The 20,700-nt window shown below is 35.5% G+C and overlaps 1 protein-coding gene across 1 annotated transcript; it reads right to left on the bottom strand.

Moving 5' to 3' along the window:
• Window positions 1-184: 184 nt before the first annotated feature.
• Window positions 185-15,403, bottom strand: LOC127869630 (methylcytosine dioxygenase tet3-A-like). Its single transcript, XM_052412288.1, has 11 exons — window positions 15,371-15,403; window positions 13,616-13,818; window positions 11,823-13,450; window positions 10,624-10,731; window positions 10,101-10,191; window positions 9,833-9,926; window positions 9,299-9,507; window positions 7,576-7,720; window positions 7,233-7,322; window positions 6,348-6,485; window positions 185-5,610 (listed from the first exon to the last, which is right to left on the bottom strand). Exons 1-11 carry the CDS (start codon window positions 15,401-15,403, stop codon window positions 3,556-3,558), a joined length of 4,794 nt encoding a protein of 1,597 aa, XP_052268248.1. The 3' UTR covers window positions 185-3,555.
• Window positions 15,404-20,700: the final 5,297 nt, after the last annotated feature.

Genomic DNA, 20,700 nt, shown 5'->3' with positions numbered 1-20,700 from the left:
ACCATGAACACCAATAGACCACAGACAGAGCGGAGCGGTTCACTACTGCGGAAGTTTACCCAAAGGGAAATCACTCCACCCTATCATTTTGCAAACGTGCAAGAGTTGTTGTTACCAGTTATCAAAAAATGATTAAAAAAAACAACTATTTGATCATTAGGAATTCGTTAAGTAACAACAGAAGTTTTTACTGAAGACTGTTTATTGTCGACGGGGAAAACCCAACTAATCATTCGAGTAAAAGAACATCACAATAATATATATATTACCAACAAGTTAAAATGCACATGTCTGAAAGCAGATCTTTACAAATTAAAAGAAAACACTACAACACTACAGAAATATCTGCCAGTTGTGTTAACATTTACAAGAGACATGCAACAAACATACAAAAGCACAACTACATTTTAATAAATATTAAAAGGTCCATGATACATATACCAACAATATATATTTAATTCGTGTACAATTCATTTACAATTGTTATAAAATCAGCAAATAAATGGGAAGGGTAACAAACAAGCCTTCATGTCCATCACACTGTGTGTATATATACGGTTCTAGTAAAACAATCTTAAACGGATACTACCGGTGTAGAATACTTAAGCACTTAGAGGAGTGTTGTAAACATATTAACTAGATCCTGGTGAATATATACAGTGTTAAACAGTTTTACTCTTACTGTCTTCAATAGTTAAACAAAACTTTACCACTTACAAAGTACATGTATGTTGAATGTCGAAAATCCTAACACTTAACTTATAATTACATGTCTAACAATTGTACCAACATGCACACACATCAAATAGCACATTGTGAAAAACACTTAAATCAAAGTTAAAAGCATCTATCATCGTGCTTTTCTTGAACAATTCATCAAGTCAGTGTTCTCTTGTGAAGATAAACTTTAACATTTGACAACAGACAAATGTTTTAGTATAAAATTAGAATCTGCAACATGGTTAAATATTAATATTAAAGTACAAGGTGCATATGCTGCCATATATTTAATCATGAGGATCGTCTGATTAATGCACAGCTACCATTTTTTGTTTTAACTTAAGAACTTCAGTCAAAGGGAAGGAATGTTAAACATAATACAAATATTTTTTTTCAATGAAAAGGGACACGTTTTCAGTTTGGTAAAAAAATGACAATTTTCCAAAATAATTGTCATGGAATCAAAACAGAATGTACATATTATGTTTTAACAGGCAAAATGACATTCCTGACTAACATAAATGTTTGAAATGTTGGTACATTAATGGATAATTATCATTAAAAATCAGTATAATAATAAAGAGTTTGTAACGCTTTCTCAATAATATGGAAAATACGATGAGAACTGAGATAGCCTTCATATTTGGGTAAAAGAATGCAAGCGTGCATTGCACTGTGGTAGCGCATAAGCTTTTGCTTCCAAAGGTATCGAGTTCAAATCCTGTGTAAGGTAATATTTTCGTTTCTATTATTATTACTAAAGACCATTCAAACATATATTTGTGAGTAAACATATTTGATAAACGAGTCTCTATAACAAATGTACAAATACATCATGTTCCAATTAACAACTTAAGTCTTCATAATTCACTTTGTATGATTGTAATTGAACATGCACTAGTCCTGTCATAATGATTGAACAGTAAATACTGACCTAAAACTAGTGACCTGAAAATCATTAGGGGTCATCTGCCAGTCATGATCAATGTACCAATGAAGTTTCATGATCCTAGGCGTAAGCCTTCTTGAGTTATCATCCGGAAACCATCTGGTGGGGACGGAGACCCCATGACACCAGTACATAATATAATCTGCAAATGTGGTCCTAAACTGCATCCAAGAACGAGTCACTGTGACCTTGACCTTTGACCTAGTGACTTCAAAATCAATAGGGGTCATCTGCCAGTCATGATCAATGTACCTATGAAGTTTCATGATCCTAGGCGTAAGCGTTCTTGAGTTATCATCCGGAAACCATCTGGTGGACGAACATACGGACGGACCGACATGTGCAAAACAATATACCCCCTCTTCTTCAAAGGGGGGCATAATAATACAATAACATTTCACAACATAACAAATAAACTAAATAAAGAAGCAATTATAAGCATTAACATAACTTAACAAATACAACAACTAACAATATTCCTGTGATGAAAATCTACTACAAGACAAAACACTTTATAGCAAAAACACAAAGAAAACACTTTCGTACAAAGATTATAGACACACATTTTCACTGTAAGAACTGTTCAATGGCAAAAACTACAAAACACTACATATACATAAGATGTTCAAAATAATCTTCCAATTTGGATTTAAATTTGTTAAAAATATGTGTACGCACAAATGACATAAATATATATTCATCACAGGGTACAACTTCTTGTTGAGATCATACAACAAATAGTTACCAACATTGCTGTAATATTCATTATTGCAAAGAAACTAACATGAACACAGAAATATTCTATGATGTCAGCTGACAAAATTTACAAATGTAATAAAAATGTACAATTCACATACACATGTGTGAAATAGTTATACTGGAAAAATCCTGTACAAATCGTTTAAAAAGAAAAACTGTAAAAATCATTTTTAATGTATATAAAAGAATTTCTTGTTTAAGAATAGGAAACTATACAACAGTGTTAAAATTGTAATTACATAATCAACAACGTAAAGCCATAATTCATTCATGCAATGGGGGGGGGGGGGGAACAACAAGCATTCACTGCTTAAAAACTACACGTTATTATCCCCAGTTTGACCAGAAAGTGTACTGGCCTTGTAAAATGGGAATAACTAATAATAGCCATCGACACAATGTCTGTATAATACAAGGGTCCTCATAAAACACATTCAAATACACATTCATTTATATCAACACATCCGTATGTACTGGTTATGTGTTCCTGAGAGACAACATGCTATATATAGTTTCTTGAATTGGGAATAATGAAGAATACTATAACAGTGGGAAACAAAAGTTGTAAATAAATACAAGAACAATTACTTAACAAACATATAATACATAACATTATGTTGATAAACTGAGCCTCATTCTGGGATAACAGGGCGTAATGCTCGGGAGTAAAGTGTCATCCCAGATTAGCCTGTGCATTCCACACAGGCTAATAAGGAACAACACATTTCACCTAAACTGAAAAGTAGTTAAGAGACTTCCTTTAAACAAAACATGTTATAAAGGAGGAAAGTGTTGTCCCTAACTCTGCAGAGCAGAAAGGCTAATGAGGGATGATACTTAACCCTTTGCATGCTGGGAAATTTATCGTCTGCTAAAATGTCGTCTGCTGAATTTCTACAATTAGCATTTCCTCGATTATTTTTCAAAAAATACTATCAGAATAGCAAACAGTTTGGATCTAGATGAGACGCCACGTTCTGTGGCGTCTCATCTGGATCCAAACTGTTTGCAAAGGCCTTCAAAATTCGGTTCCCGCACTGAGAGGGTTAATTAAACATGCATGCATTAAGCCCAGATTTCCAAAACCGAGGCTCAAATGTGCAAGAGTGATTGTAATTAGTAATAAATCAAACCCACTTATGGTATGGCCCAGTCACTGTAGGGCTAGGATCAATCCATTTGGTCGAGACTGAACATGTTGTACTGGTTTCTGTACGCACAGTACTACAGTCCAACATGTACTGGTACTTCGTATTGGACCTCTGCAGGAGCTCAGCTATTTCAGCCTCCTCAGCCACGTCTTCTCGTGACAAATAGCGCTTTTTACCTCCCTTGATACTGTTCTCAATTACATTCATATCAACATAACCCTGTTCCAACTGCATTTTTTCAATCCTCTTCATTTGCAAACTTTGAAGTTTCTTATCATAAGCATACATTCCATGATGCTCATGATTCATATGTTTATGTTGATAGAAAACCAAGCTTATTCTCGTAGGGTGATACCTATTCGGATTCCGAAGACCTGTAGTTGCATGTAATTCTCGTTTTGCTACCTCAAACAAGACTGAGCCATGAGACAAGGCAATCGCCACACCACCTATTTCAGGGTCATGGAAGGCTTCCTCGTTATACTCCATTTCACACTTGACCACATCCGGATCGATGTAACTTGGTAGATTTTCTTGAGCCTTATCTTGAGTTTTACTACCAGATATTTGAAACTGCATGTCCGGTAGAGGCTTGTTTTGATCCATTTTTTGAGTATTGGTACTAGAAAGGTGGTGTTCAATTGTCATCTGATGCTGGTTGTGCAATTCATAGACAGGAGGAGCAGATTGTGGCAATTGAGGATGATGATAGGCACCTGCATTCTGTGGAAAGCTTGTATGGTAAGGTTGAGCACTTGCATTTTGTGAACGACTGTTTCCAAATGGTTGAGGAAGCTTCTCTAGACTTCTTTCCCCTGCATTCTCTCCCTGTTTATATGCACTAGTATAGAAAGCATGTGCTTCATGATTTACCTGAGATGCTAAAGCAGGTGCACTGCTGCCAAATGACGCTAAATCACTTGTCCTTAAATCTACTGCCTTGGACAACAAGTCCAGAGGGGACAAGGTGTCTTTTGCACCATCTGTCCCATTCTTGCTGTCCCAATTTCTGCCTTTATTTGATGACAAGGATGTGGTTGAAGAGAATGACAAATCTAATGCACATCCATCATTTGGCAAAGCACTTCTAAGTCTTCTGTCATTGGACAAGTTTAAAGGACAGTTGTCCACTTGTTGGTGATCACCAGAGAACTGGCTTGGTATACTGCTGTTAGAATGAGCTTGGACAGGCTTCACATTTATATCAAACTGAGATTTGGGAACATTCATATAACCATTTCTTTCAGTTTGTTGATGATGCGTTGATGGCTGATCACAAAATGAGCCTTGATTTTTACCAGTTTGTTCAGATTGAGGTAACATTTGTTCATATTGATGTGAGATGGGAATGTTGTGCATATTTGAAGGCACTGAATGACGTTCATTCCTGAACTGACCTGGCACATCTTGAGGGCTGTTGCTGAATTGACTATTCTCTTCCTGTTGAGCAGACATTTCCTTGTTCCCATTTTGAAGAGTGTGACCAGCACTGGTATCCATGTTATTAATGCACTGAGCAAGAACTGATGGCGGTGGAAAAACTCCAAATACATAAAAATAGTCCCAGAACTTATCATAAAGAGCATTGAATTCCGTGTGGGCAGACAATGCCATGAGATCTTCATATGATATAGGTTTGTCCCTGCTGTCATGCATATAACCTAAAGGAAGTCCATTATGAGAATGTGGTGGCTGTTGAATGATAGTTTCCTGCTTCACACTCTCCCCATTTTTCTGTTGACCGGGCATAGCTGAAGATGGATCCATAGCACTTTGTACACTCTTTGGTCCTCCCCTGCCCATACCTTTCTTAGCTAGTTTACGTTTCCTGCACGATTCCAAGGGATGCGCCCTTAGTCTGGCTTCCAGAGGATACTGGTGTAGAACTTCCAGGCCACCATTTTGTATTTTCTCAAACTGTCCTTCGTAGCTGCCCATCTCATCTGTTGGTTCCAGGACATGCAGGGGAAGCACATGAAGCTGTTCATCATCTGGCTTTGATAGGCCTCGATGCTTTGTCAAGGTAACCACCTGATGATAGACAAGACAAAGCTTTTTTTTGAAGTTTTAGACATTTTAAATCATAAATGCATCAATATTTTGTGAATTATAATGTTATAACTAGGGATATCAAAATTATTCGAATATTTGAATATTCGATTGAATGGTCAGTATTCGAATAACAGAATTGATATTCGCATATTCGCAAATTTTTTTCCAAACTTTATTGCCCTAATATTTAATGACCTGCGAGCCGCTTACTAATTGGCACCCAAAATTATTTGGGATTAACATGTTTGATGTGACGTTCTTCGTGTCAAACTGATAACGCGGCCCGAATCAGCGTTGATTGCGCAATGCAATATACACACTCTAAGAAAGGCCCCAAACTGTTGTGGGGTTGCCAATTAATGGCTTAAATTGACTGGCGAATAATATCACATCAGTATAAATAATTAGAAATATACAAATAAATGAAATTGCAAGATTAATATGTCAAAAAATTATTTAAATATCAACACAAGTTCTTGTCAGCTTATTTTTATCAATTAGTACAGCTAAAAAAGTATAACTAAATTAAATGATGTCTTAAAAAGTATACTTATAGCCATAATGATTAATGCAAAATCAGAACTCTGCATTATGAATACAGAGAACTGTTTGTATTTAAAAGATCCATAATGTTTATTCAATACAATTAAATAAAGTTATTCAATGTAAAACAAGCATTTGCACACATTAAAAATCTGAAATCACTCTCTACCCACCACTGTGCTTCCGTTGTTCATGTTGTGGATGTCCTTGTGAGCATGGGCACAGAAGTCTACACACGCAGTGACCCCTGAGAATGGACCACCGGGCTCCTTTCCCAGTCTACAGTCCTGGCCTTGTTTTGATAAATACGTCTGCAAGAAAGCCACATAAACCTGTTAATGCATGTCAGTGATAGATCGCAAACTGTACTTCAATTATGCAATTATGGTTCATTTGGAAATCATGTACTTTTGTAAGCCATTCATGAATGATGATTCTTATGAATGTTGTCAGGTTTAAAAGAGTTCAAAACGAAATATCAATATTCTTTATATGAGAGCTGCCCCAGAATATCATCAACAAAGTAACGGTACATAGGTCTCTTATTTAGCGCATGATTGTTACAAAATTAAATGGCAAGAAACAAGTGACAAACTATTTACAGATATATGGACTGACAGATACCAAACTCAAAATCGCTACTGCTGGTAGGTTAATCGATGATAATTTCATTCTAACTAAATTCCATGATTAACACAGTGCAATTAATGGCTGTCATGCCACCAAACATATAATTATCTACATGGTAAGTATTATAAACTTTTAAGTGTGATGCTTCTTATGTTAGAAATGTAAAATAATGTTGGCATGATTCGGCAGCTGTTCATATGTCTCTTTCAAATTTACAAGGAGATGTTTGCACACAATCTACAAATTACTAGTTATCTATTAAGTATACCATCCAAACTTTATTGTAATAATATTAAAGTATCGTATTCTGTAACTATTTTATAAAATATTCTGGGACATCCCTCATAATACTTCTGACCAGACTTACAGCCAAATAAAGATTATCAGATCCAAAATGGTTGAAGTATCTTGATTGATGTTTTAACTACCTGATTTCCATATGCTTCTGGTGCACACTGTTGGTATAGTGGACCAACATTTGTAGCAAGGTCTTGCAACTTGTCTTCAAGTACTTTCTCCTGAAAAGATTTATAACAATTTTGATATGTACATTGCAAATATTAAGAATCGCTTGTCTTAAATGGCGAAATACGAAAACAAAGTAATACAACAAAGAGAGTAAATAAGATAAAAATTAGTAAAAATGTCTCAATAAAATTAATCAACATCAAATAGGTCTACTTGTGTGTGTGTGGGGTGATTTTATTTCTCTCGCACTTGAAATAAGTGTACACTACATTTGATCACACAAAAAACAGCAAAAATGCATACCTCTTGTTCATTCTTCAGTTTGAATTTACGAACATGTGAACTGCGTGCATATTTGCAACCATTGAAATACATGCTCCAGGAACATCCAAATGAGAATGACGCCCCACGCTTCATTAGATCAGCCCCTTGGCAGGCACATGTCTTTCTGCAAACATAATGTAGGATGTCAGACAGACCTGCTGATGAATACATAACATGCCTAAGAGTTAAGTTACTATTCAATTAAGGAGTTCTGGCCAGGGGCAATATGCTTTTACCAGGAGGTTAAATGTCTAATTGATCCAATTAAACATTAATTTGCTTATAATTAACAAGTCATGAAATATTTCAGTTTTCTAATTGTATGCAACACTATAATACATGCATAATATTAACTTAATTTCTATGCATTTTTGTTCTCGTCAGCAGGTCTACCTGTCATTATAGACCAAGAAAAGACCATGATATAAAGTAATGTATGTAACAAAACAAGGCAGCAGATAATGACAAAATACAATATATGGACACACCAGGAAAAGTTTCAACAGGAATTTCTATTACGGCATATCTCAAATAACAAACATAACCTTGATCAGAAAACCACAGACACAATTTATGTGGTCTTTGAAGTAAAACAGCTGAACTGCTAATTATGTGGAGTCCTGATGTGACAATTTAGTAATTTGCAAATTTATTTAAAAAGATGGCCTTGAAGGCCTTCAGCGCTTACTCGTGTTCATGGAAACACATTGTTAAACACTTGACCTGTTGATCTATTTCTTGACATTACCTTACCCAGATTCAAACAGTGCCCAGAATTATATTGTGAAGATAACACATTCTGATCTAGTTTCATTAATGTTTCCCCTAGAGTGGTAATAAGTTGTATGACCCAGATTGAAACTTTGCCTTGATATTATCAAGATAACAATTCTGAACAAGTTTATTGACTTATAAATGTTGCTTCTAGAATGGTTACTAGGTTGTTCTCAAGATCTGAAATGAATACTTATTTTCTATGCATGTGGCCCACATTAATATTCAGCCTGGACAGTTCAAAGACAAACATTATGAACAAGTTTCATCAGGATTGAGTGATAAATGTGGCCCATAGTGTACAAGGTTTTTCTAAAATCGGACAGGGTGACCTAGTTTTTAGAAGCACGTGACCCAGATTTGAACTATTTAATGTTAAGACATTTTGACCAAATTTGATCATGATTGGGTCATAAATGTGGTCTTAGTGGTTACAAGATTTTTCTAAGATAAGACCTGGTCACATCTGTTATGGACACAGGTCACCTAGATTCAAAATAAGACTTGATAGTGTAAGAATAAACATACTGACCAAGTTGCACCAAAATTAAGTCATACAGTGTAAGAATAAACATACTGACCAAGTTGCACCAAAATTAAGTCATACATGCGTAATTTAGAGTGATATCAAGTTTTTCTTAGATTTGACCTGGTGATTTGTTGAATGCAAGACACCATGATAAGAACTTTGACCTAGATATTGACGAGATAAATATTTGACAACATATCATCAAGATTATAAAAAATGTTGCCTCTAGAGAGGTAACAAGCTAAAATTGACCATGCATACCTCACGATGCCAAACGCAGGACATAGACTTATCACAATAGCTCACCTAGAGCACTTTGTCATGAAATGAGCTAAAAATTATTGATGTTTTTGATATTGATGTCAATATTTGTAAGGGAACCAATGCCATGGAACTAACCTGTCGTTGGTTCCACACCTTCTCTCCGTCTCGTTACCATACGCAGGCAGAGTAGTACACAGGTAGTCATACAGTTCATCTGCCTGTGCGGCAGGAACGCCTTCCCACGCCACCAGGGCGACTATGATCCAGGCTGTGGCACAGGAGTGACCACTGCGATGTCTTACAATCGCCAAATACTTCTCTTCCATACTGCTTCTTCGAACAATCTGAAATGAGGAAAAAAAATTATAATGATTTAATTATGTATTCATCCTCCACTTAGGCAACTTATAGAGACAAACAAAGTTATACTTGACTCACACTTAAGAGAAACAAAGTAAAGAGATGTAATGTGTTTCATCTTTATAACTTAAAACTTAAATACTTTAAGTTAGAAGCATACAGCAAGTAATTCTTTTTGTAAATATTTAGTGTTCAAATAATATTTTACACCTAAAATGTGTATGCAATTAATTAATTATACAATAATTTAAAATACTCACAAATTGACTTAAGTCATATTTTATGGTGCTGTATTCTCAAGTTACTTACCCATTTTGCAATGGGGCAACCTTGTGAACTTTTGCCTTCTTTTCCAGTGTAGCGTACTTTTTCAATGCGAAGAGCTCTACCAGAAACATGCACCCTGAAAACACAACAGACACAAACAATCCTCAAATAAAAGTAAAAGCATATTTCTATGTATTTTTTTTTAAATATTTCTAATATGAGTTAAGTACTTAAAGTAAAACCCTGCTAAATGTATTCATATAACAATAACGATTTCTTCACACAGAATCACTATATTTGTTCAATATACCTAAGTTCCAGTGTCTTTCTGATGGCCTCTACACTTCTACCTGACCCCAAATGTACATAATATGGGCCTTCTACTGCCTCGTTGTACACAGCTGAAATGAAATCAAAACATATAGCTATACATAGAAAGAAATAAACATTGTTTTTCTTTAAATAAAATCACCAAAAAAGCATATTTTATGAAATGCGCATAATTAAATTACTTAAAACTAGAACTTGTCACAGTAGAGACCAATACCCCACCCCCCTCCAACACTGGCTTAAATTACATCTACAAAGTTGCAACAATTAAAAATTTAACTCTTGATATGGCCAGTTTTGACCACAGGAATTTTTTAAAATAAAGTTTGTGGAGGGGCACAAACAAACATCCATCGCAATTGCAGAAAAAAAATAACAGGGGATATGATTAATATGTTGCAGTGTGATACAAAACTCATTTAATACAGTTAGATATTACTGGTGAAATGTGTAAAAAATCCATTTAAACTGCATTTTTCAGTTTCATCTGTACATGTGCTTACCATCGGGTCCAAGACAGTCACAGGTGGGACCTTCAATAAGCAGATTATTTTCTAGACACTTCTGTCTTCCAATGAGCTTTTCTTTCAGTTGATCTATTGTGATGACATCTGATGCATGTCAACATTAGCAAAGGATTGTGGCATATTGTTGTCCACGCCTATTTTAAGATCTGTTTGCGAAATTTTATCTGTGTCATCATAAAAACAGTGCCTTGGGTTTTCAAAAGAATGGGACCTGGATGTTAGCAGTGGTGTTGCACTTTCTGTTGTATTAATGCAGGATTCCAAATGTGTGCTTCTGGGCATTGCCGAAGTTTGAAAATGTTCTTGCCTTTCATTTCCAGTAAAACTTGATTTATCATTATTTAAGGAAAGCAATTGGTATGCCAAAACAGAATTGTCAGGTGTCTTCGGAGACACGCGGTCACGACTTTCAATCTTGTGCTCAGCATGAAGTACACTTGAAGCAATAGAAGACTTACTGCCACTAAAATAGCTCTTTGGTAAAGTTAGCTTCTTACTTTTGGTTACTAGATCTTCCAATGTTAGTGGAGGAAATCCAAGATTCTTCATCAATTTCTTTGCAAAATCAGTGTCATCTTTGTGTCTTGCCATATACTTTGGATTATTTCTCCATTTTTGTCTCACAGTTGGAAGCTTGCCATGCAATTTGCTACGTTTCAGAAGAGCATTTGATGATTTAATACCATATGGCACATTGTTCTTTTTTAGCAAATGGTTTGATAGCTTTTGATTTAATGGTTTTTCTAATTTAAAGCTTGGTTTAGTAGACTTGAAATGACTTTTGTCCGACTTAAAGCTATTGATTTTCTGTTGAGCCACATTCACATCCTCCTTAATATCCTTCCTGTGTGCATGTAAATAACTTCCTGAATATTTAACTTCAGATTTAGGAAGGTCAATAGTCTGTGCAGGCTGATAATACTTGAAATGACTATCCTCAGGTTTTTGGTAACTATTGTTAAGAAACTTGTAGCCTGTAAGTGGAGGTTTGAAATCACTGAATTCATCAGAAAATGCATAAGGATCTTGTGCTTTGTTTTCTGCTTGTATGCCTGACAATTTACGATCATAACACTTAAAATGTTGACAGTTTTCAGAAAACATTACGCCAACTTTTTCACAGTTTCCACAACATGGGGTGAACCTGCCATGTTCTTGCTTGACCTTTCGCATACTGTTCACCTGCCGATTGAGTTTCTTCATGGGACTAGAGTCCATGTAACCATCATGGGGTGTTGTCAATGGTTTGATCATAGCCTCAATTGAATGATTGACATATTGCAGAGTAGTTCCACTTTGGTTTTTATTATGAGACACTTGAGAGTCACTCATGTTTTTTTTCTCTGCAGGTTCGCGATTTACAGATGAATGTTTCTTCTTTTCCATAATGTCTTGAACTGTATCAAAAAGATACTTCTTTTCCTGCAGTTCTCTACTACTGACCGAGGTATGCTGCGTAAATAGCTCATGTTTTGTAGAGTTCTCTCTTTCTCTGTCTTCAACAAAGAATACATCACTATTGGTAGAATCCCTTTGAAAACCAAGGTACTTGTCATTTATAATAGATTTGGAGTCAGACTGGAACATGCTTGTTGCGACTTGTGGCCTAGTTGCTTCAGGGTTCTCTGACTTAGATTTACACCCTTTGTTATCATCTTCATTTCCTGAGTGCTCCTTTTGTCTCACAGCTGCCATTATTTCATGTACTTTGGCATGAACGAGGGCATCTATCTCGGGATTAGGCACAAAGATACCTCTTCTGTTGTCACTTTTTGGAGACTTTCTTTTGCTTTCAATCATTTGCCTTAAAGCTCCATTTTCGTTGGTTTGTTCATTATGTTCAGTAGTGGTCTTGTTCTTTTTCTTTGCAGGCTTTGAGGATTTGTCTGCAAAATTCAGCGAATTACCAGACACCGAGGTAGCTTCTGAAGTAAATGTAGAACGTGCTGCAGATGGAGTTTTTATTTCAACATTAGGTGGAGGTAACCCAAATTGTGACCAAAAATCTGTTTCTACAGAAGTGATGTTAACTGAGGGTGGCCTTTCATGATTCCCTGATATCAAATTTTCAGGCCTAAAACTGGCAGAATGTGTACTTTTCTTGGAAATATGACTTTCTGGTAAAGGATGGTGAAAAGCTCTAGCAGTGTTTTGGAGATCAGTGGACTTGAAGGATGGTATTTGCTGCCTATGTTGGTTTGATATGTTCATGAATGGTGAGGTGATTGCCCTATTAGTCGCTGCCTGGTGTTTGAAATTCATATCTGAATCGTGAGCCTCTTGCACAATCCTAGCTGCTTCGATTGATGCCTTTTCATTTGATGAAGTATTGTTGAACAAATCTTTTTCCCTGGGATCAGAATAGTACGAGATCACTTTGCTGTGGTGAGTATTGTTGACAGGCTTTGAAAATGATGGCACACTTGAGGTAGTTACATATCCAGCATCTTTGTAGAGCATTTGTTCTCTGGAGCTTGTGGCATTTTCCATGCCAGATAGTTTTGAAAAAATGGCATTTTTATATTTTGTTTCTGAAGATGCTGAATAAGATGGCAGTTCTTGGGGTCGTGAAGAGATTAACATGGGCGCCATGGAGGTGTTTGGAAGGCTTGTTGAGCAGCTTGTTGAGTTCTCATATGGAATAAAATCAAAACTGTTTTGTCTTTTTTCAAATGCTTCAAATGACTTTTCTTCCAAGACTGACTGAAATTTATTGGATTTAGCTGGGAGACTCGGCAGTTTTGTGGTGGAGTAGATCAGATTATCGGTGTTCAAATGAAGATCCAAAGTGGAAGATGGCGTCCTGGTGTTTTGAAACAAATTTGAATGATTTTCCACAGCATACGCTTTGTCCCCCAAATGACTTGACTGTTCAGACCATTTATGAGGCAAGTAACTACTAATTCCATTCTGTATGTGTTGTAAGTAATCAGCAGAACTTGATGTTGGCATTGAAAGGCCACTAAACCATGGTGCTGGGAGCCTGGCATCTGATCCCCCACTGAGGGAACCAAATGGTGGCAAGGAACCAACTGGGTTCAGTGTGGATGAAATGAACGGTGTGCAGAGTGGGTGTGCAGCCTGGCTGTACATGTCCATGGCTGATAGGCCCTGCCATCCTGATCCATAGGATGGGGCTGTGCCTTGCATACTTCCCTGAGACAATGCTTCCTGAAATGGAATATTACCAATGGTGAAAACAAGGTTACATGACAATAAGCAAGAAAGTTGTTGCAAGAGTGGGATTGTGGACCTATCTCTGAACACGGAAATACTGTACCCCCACTTGGTTAAAAAAACTCCCTTTTAAACAGACCAATAAATAAAAACTCTTTACATGTAACTATTTTGATATTGCAAGGGAGGATATTATGTGAAAGGATAAGAAACAACAATAGTGTTTATAAAAAACAGTTTCTAAGCTCTAGAAATAAATTGGTTACACTGTTTAATTTTCACCAACATTTTACAAATGAAAAACAGATTCCAACCTATTCAGCAAAAGAGAATGCTGTGGAACTGTGTAACAATGGGCTTAAAAATCAATCACTGTGAGTCAACAGTAGGGTAGCTTTTAATAAAGAAAATCAATACACAGGAGTTAGCAGATCCAGTAGCAGTAACCAAGGTTTCCCAATGATGTCTTTGGTCAATAGCCAGTTACATTTGACACAACAATTATGAACCTTTTGAAAAAAGGCGCCCTAATATATTTGCAATAACATGACACTCATATTAAAATGGTCATAAAAATTTCTTAACTGATTTTGAACAAAATTAAGAAAGAAGGGCTTATTCATATTTATCCTGCCTCTGTTGCAAACATTGACCTAATAAAGCTGGGTCGAATAAACTTGTTGATCTTCGGCAACCGTAAGTACATTTTCCTACGTGTCGATTAACATGTTATAATATTTGGCCTTTTACAAAATGTACATGCGAAGTTCCTGAGAAACGTTTTGTCAAAACAAAATGAAAGTTAAAGTAATAAATGTGTATTAAATTCAAGCAAACATATGACAATCAAGTAATCAATTGTGCCTTTAAATTTGTTTACTCATAACCTTTAATATACAGCATTTCTGTATATAAATAGAAAGGTTACACTCCACTTATACACACTTATTTTAAGGTCGTCTGCAATTGATTTTATTTCTCAATGAAATATCATAAAATCGAACAAACTAAAAACTTCATTTGAATGAAAATCCTAATTTGCAGGGGCAATTTGTAATATTCACAATTTCTCACTTTATATGAAATAATTCATCGTTATGTGTGACATTTAACTGTTCATACGTTTTCACAGACACTCGTTTCAGTCAACGACCTTGAACATAAATCGAGTTCTTATTTTGATGTTGCATTTTTTTCCATTTCTAAAAATAAACATATCATATTCTTGATTCATTTTTTATTTCTTCTAATATTTTCAATAAGAAAGTATTACAAAGAACAGTTTATTTTGTATGTGACACAATTGGTAGTTATTCGGTCGTCAGGAATGTTGTGTTCATCTTGGAGGACCGACTTGAATAATAATTTTGTTATGTCAATGAATCGTTTGTCTTTGATAAAAATGTGTTAAAGAAATAATTTAGAATAAAGCAAGATAAATGGAATACATGGTTGATGCCGAGATAGAGAAAGTTTATCCGGTTCGGCCTGAAAAAGAAAATAGGGCTCGCAAAAGCTCGCCCTATTATTTTTTTGTAAGCCTCACTGGATAAAATTTCTCCAACTCCGCACCAACCATGTATTCTTTATATATTTTTCTTATAGCCTGCCTAAAAATTTACCCCAAAATGCACAGAATGCCAAAAATTACGAAAATTACTTCTCAGTTTTGAATTATCCTTTATTCCTAGATGTTTATAAACATAATCAAGAAAGGATGGCTTATTCAGGTATGATGATCTTTACATACTTTAAAATATACCACAATAAGCTCACAAAGCCAAACAATACGAAAATAACTTATCAGTTGTGCCTATTCCTTTACTCCTCAACACTGGCAGGGTTCTATAAAACTATTGCATCATCAGCACAAAAGATATTATCAACAATGGCTATGTTGTCCTTGGTGAAATACTTAAATGCTGAAATCCTATTCAGCTATTTATCTGCGATCTGAAGTACATTCCACATGATAACACAAAAGCAGGTTTATCCCTAAGAATGAAAGCAATTAAAATTCAAAATGAGTTAGCTTTGATAAAATTATTAACAATTCTCATCAACTGGTGTGGTCTGGCATTCTAGCAGATAGAGCCCAGCTCCAATTTACCCACTGTGAACAATGACGACCTTGGCTTTGCTGCCCCAAGCACAAGGCAATCCTCACGTCCCAAAAGCAGTGAAATGCACCAAACAGCTAAAAGAGCTTCCCATGTGCAACAACACCCAGACTAAACATATCACAGACCCAGACAGGCACAGTTGAAGGAGTAAGGTCAGGGCTAGAACCTTAACCCATTTATGCCTAGTGGACTCTCCCATCCTTCTAAATTAGATCAATATCTTTCCAAAATTAGGGATGTCTAGTATATTTATTTCTATATTTAAAATATTTCTTACAGAAATTCCTTTAAGCAAACAGCGCAGATCCTGATGAGACGCCGCATCATGCGGCGTCTCATCTGAGTCAACGCTGTTTGCCAAGGCCTTTTTCTAGATGCCAGGCATAAATGGGTTAAGAACATATGGGCTGTGCTCTGTGAAAAGAGGGTTTAATGCATGTCGTAGTGTGCTAATCAGGGACGACACTTTCTGCTGTTATGAAGTTTTTCGTTTAAAGAAAGTCTCTCCTTAGCAAAAATCCAGATCATGTGGAAGGTATCGTCCCTGATTAGCCTGTGAAGACTGCACAGGCTAATCTGTGACGATACTTAACGCACATGCATTAAAGTGATATCATGGGCATCTAACAGTTTATAGGTGTCTATCGCAACCGTTGTTTATTTTTTGTGTTTTCACTTCATACACACTTATATTTGTTAATGCAGCATCAACATACTAAAAAATATCCCGGAAAGAGAAAAAATAATGCATTTGAATATCAATCGTACTTTCGTTTGACAACTGATCATGTTTGTTCGATGTGATACTAAATTTAGTTTTAGTGCAGATTCGTTCATACGACACAACTACACAATTTTGTTTTACGGATCATTTCGGCTTACAGGACTGGGTGGGTCACATAAGAGATCGAATATAAAATATATTTTTATAAACAACTGGTAGCAAGATGAGTTGCAGATAATTGGTCAGTAACCACATTTTAACTAACTCTTTTGACCTGTAAATTCTTTTCAGCTAAATTCAACAGTGGAAAATGTCCATAATATCACTTTAAAGCCCCTATTCACAGAGCACGGCCCATATATACCTATTTGTTAGAACAGAATGAAACAAGAGCACCGCCTTGCGGGTGCAGACCGCTCATCTATTTTCTTTTTAAAGGTGAAGGGACTCTCATTTTCAATCACAAAGGAGGGAGGGGTGGAGTGAAGAGGGGTGTATAGTGTGGGGTTGTGGACATTTATTTATTACATTATCTTCCAAAAAAAGCGAAAAAAAATAATAAATAAATAAATAACGGGGGCGGGGGGGGGGGGGGGGTGGGGGGAAGGGCGATGGGGGGGGGGGGGATTTTTTGGGTGCGATGGTTGGACGGTATTTCAAACATAACCGTTTAAAAAAAAAAATTGGGGGGGGGGTGGGGTATAGTGTGAGGGTGTGGTGGTAATTTGTGAGATGATCTTAAAAAAAAATAAAAAAAATAAAAAACAAAAAAATTGGGGGGGGGGTGGGGTGGGGTATAGTGTGAGGGTGTAGTGGTCATTTGTGAGATGATCTTAAAAAAAAAAAAAAATAGAGGGGGGGGGAGGGGGGAGGTGGGGGGAAGGGCACGGGGGACAGTTTGGGTGGAGTCTATTGTGGTATGTCAGGTAAGAGTAGTTTCGTCAAAGTATCAATCAAATCTAATCATAAATAAAGAAGTTATGGCAATTTTAGCAAAATTTAATAATTTGACCTTGACAGTCAAGGTCATTCAAAGGTCAAGGTAAAATTCAACTTGCCAGGTACAGTAACCTCATGATAGCATGAAAGTATTTGAAGTTTGAAAGCAATAGCCTTGATACTTAAGAAGTAAAGTGGATTGAAACACAAAATTTAACCATATATTAAAAGTTACTAAGTCAAAAAAGGGCCATAATTCCGTAACAATGACAACCAGAGTTATGCAACTTGTCCTTTTACTGTACCCTTATGATAGTTTTTGAGTGTTCCAAGTATGAAAGCAATATCTATGATACTTTAGGGGTAAAGTGGACCAAAACATAAATCTTAACCAAATTTTCAATTTTCTAAGTATACAGGGCCCATAATTCCGTCCAAATGCCAGTCAGAGTTACATAACTTTGCCTGCACGGTCCCCTTATGATAGTTAATAAGTGTTGCAAGTATGAAAGCAATAGCTTTGATACTGTAGGAATAAAGTGGACCTAAACACAAAACTTAATCAAATTTTCAATTTTCTAATTATAAAAAGGGCACATAATTCTGTCAAAATGCCAGTCAGAGTTACATTACTTTGCCTGCACAGTCCCCTTATGAAAGTTAGTAAGTGTTGCAAGTATGAAAGCAATAGCTTTGATGCTTAAGGAATAAAATGGACCTAAACACAAAACTTAACCAAAATTTTCAATTTTCTAAGTATAAAAAGGGCACATAATTCTGTCAAAATGCATGCCAGAGTTATCTAACTTTGCCTGCCCAGTCCCCTCATGATAGTAAGTAAGTGTAACAAGTTTGAATGCAATAGCATTGATACTCACTGAGAAAAGTGGACCTAAACGCAAAACTTCACCAAAATTTTCAATTTTCTAAGTATAAAAAGGGCACATAATTCTGTCAAAATGCACGGCAGAGTTATCTAACTTTGCCTGCCCAGTCCCCTCATGATAGTAAGTAAGTGTACCAAGTTTGAATGCAATAGCATTGATACTTTCTGAGAAAAGTGGAACTAAACGCAAAACTTAACCGGACGCCAACGCCGACGCCGACGCCAAGGTGATGACAATAGCTCATAATTTTTTTTCAAAAAATAGATGAGCTAAAAACAATAACAGCTAAAGCTAGTATCTTTTTAGGGCAATGTCTTAAGCTCTCTACATTAAGTGAATGGAGCTGTATAGTCTCAGTCAGAATATATTGTTCAACATAAAGAAAGTTATTAATTAAGGAAATGGCAGCCATTGTGTACCTTAACTTTTATCTTATCCCACCTGCTTAAATTCTAGTATAGTCCTTGCAAGTGTTGTTATATTAGCCACAGGCTGTAGTGCAATTAAGCTAAAATAAATAGGTTTAAACTAATTTCAATTAAACCTACATTTACATTGTCAACAATATTTATAAAAATGAAAAAATCAACCACATCTTTTACCTAATGCCCTTTACTTTCTATTTTCTCAACAATAGTCTGACAGTAAATAAAAACCAGTAGTTCTCAACTTAGATAAATTTCCTAAAATAAAAATATGTTTAGACAAAAGACTGCAAATAAAATGTGGAAAAAAACAACAACTAGATAAGCTTTACATCTTCAACTCAAGACACTTGCAGCTACTCCGCCTATCATGCACCTAGTAATCAATCTTTTGAAAACTCAACTTTACATGACCAGTCAAATAAATAAACTTGCAGCAATAAAATGCAAATTCCTAAACAGATCTTATAAATGCCACGAAGGTTATGGGAAAACTGCACTTAGACTAATTTATTATAAAAGAATTAGCTTTGAGCAACTGTGTAATGATAGCTTACAAGTGTAGCGAAAAATTGCTTTTATTTTTTTCATTCTGAAGATGGAATTGAAGTGTCTATTGTTCAATTCAAAAAGCGAAATGCAAGTTAACTTGATGCGATTCAAGCGTTTCTCTAATAAAAAGCAGTCAGAAAAAAATTGATCGAGTTGCCTGCGAAAGTGGTGCTATGTACCATGAAGCCATGGAAAGGGTTGAGGCATTTCACATTTACGTGTTAAACCTTTTTATTGAACACTGGTAATTTCTTTATTTGAGAAATGCCTGTTCATATTTCAAGGACTTATTACTAACAATACATTAATTGACATACACACACAATAATTGTTTAATAAGTAGCATCAGAATTATCAGAAAAATATTCGTCAAACTAAATACATGCAATTTAATTTCGCTCAAACAACTATCAGTTACTATCCTACAATAATTTCCTGTGTATGCCATATGATGATTATCACCCTTATTCACATTAAGGCGTATGACTAAAACACATATGCGTTCTTGTTTCAATACGCTGCAATATACTGAAAGCAAAAAGTGCAGCCAACCTAAATAAAAAGATTTACCGCAGCAGACATTACATAATTATGTTAGCACAGATCAAATTACAATACCAAGCAGCGTAAACTGATATAACAAAGTAAGCGAGTGTAGTACAGATAACGATCATTTCTACTCGCTTGAATGTCATCTAGAGTAAGCCTGTACTAAAAATAGATTCAGGAATTTCCAGATGAGTCTTCATAATGTACAGCGTAAAGATGAAGAACAATTCAGTAAAAACAAATCGATTCATGAGCCACTAGATAGATCGGGGTAAACATTTTTAAAGAAGAAACATAGAAATGATTATTGACAAACAGGAATACTATTTTATTGTCTTTTTCTTACTGGCAGCGTTGAGCCAACATTTATAGCGTACAATTTTATACACAATTTTTATACACAAATGAAAGTCTATGATAATCTCTCACGTTCAATTCTTTAATTCTTATGGTTCTTTACAAAACATTGAAATGAAAGATAAACCTTATCTCTTATTCTGAATTAACAAAACGATATATGTAAAGGCAGAACATGTAACTTTAATAAATACTTTTTCAATAAAAACATACTATTGATTGTTTATATAAAAAAATAGATCTTTACTCCATTTAGCCTGTATATTTTTAGTATGCTAATTTATGCACATTGAGAGTCGGCCATCTTTTATTTAAGAAAT

Source organism: Dreissena polymorpha, chromosome 2, assembly GCF_020536995.1.
Source record: "Dreissena polymorpha isolate Duluth1 chromosome 2, UMN_Dpol_1.0, whole genome shotgun sequence".
NCBI classification, from domain to species: Eukaryota; Metazoa; Mollusca; class Bivalvia; order Myida; family Dreissenidae; genus Dreissena; species Dreissena polymorpha.
This window is presented reverse-complemented; position numbering and strand designations above follow the sequence as displayed.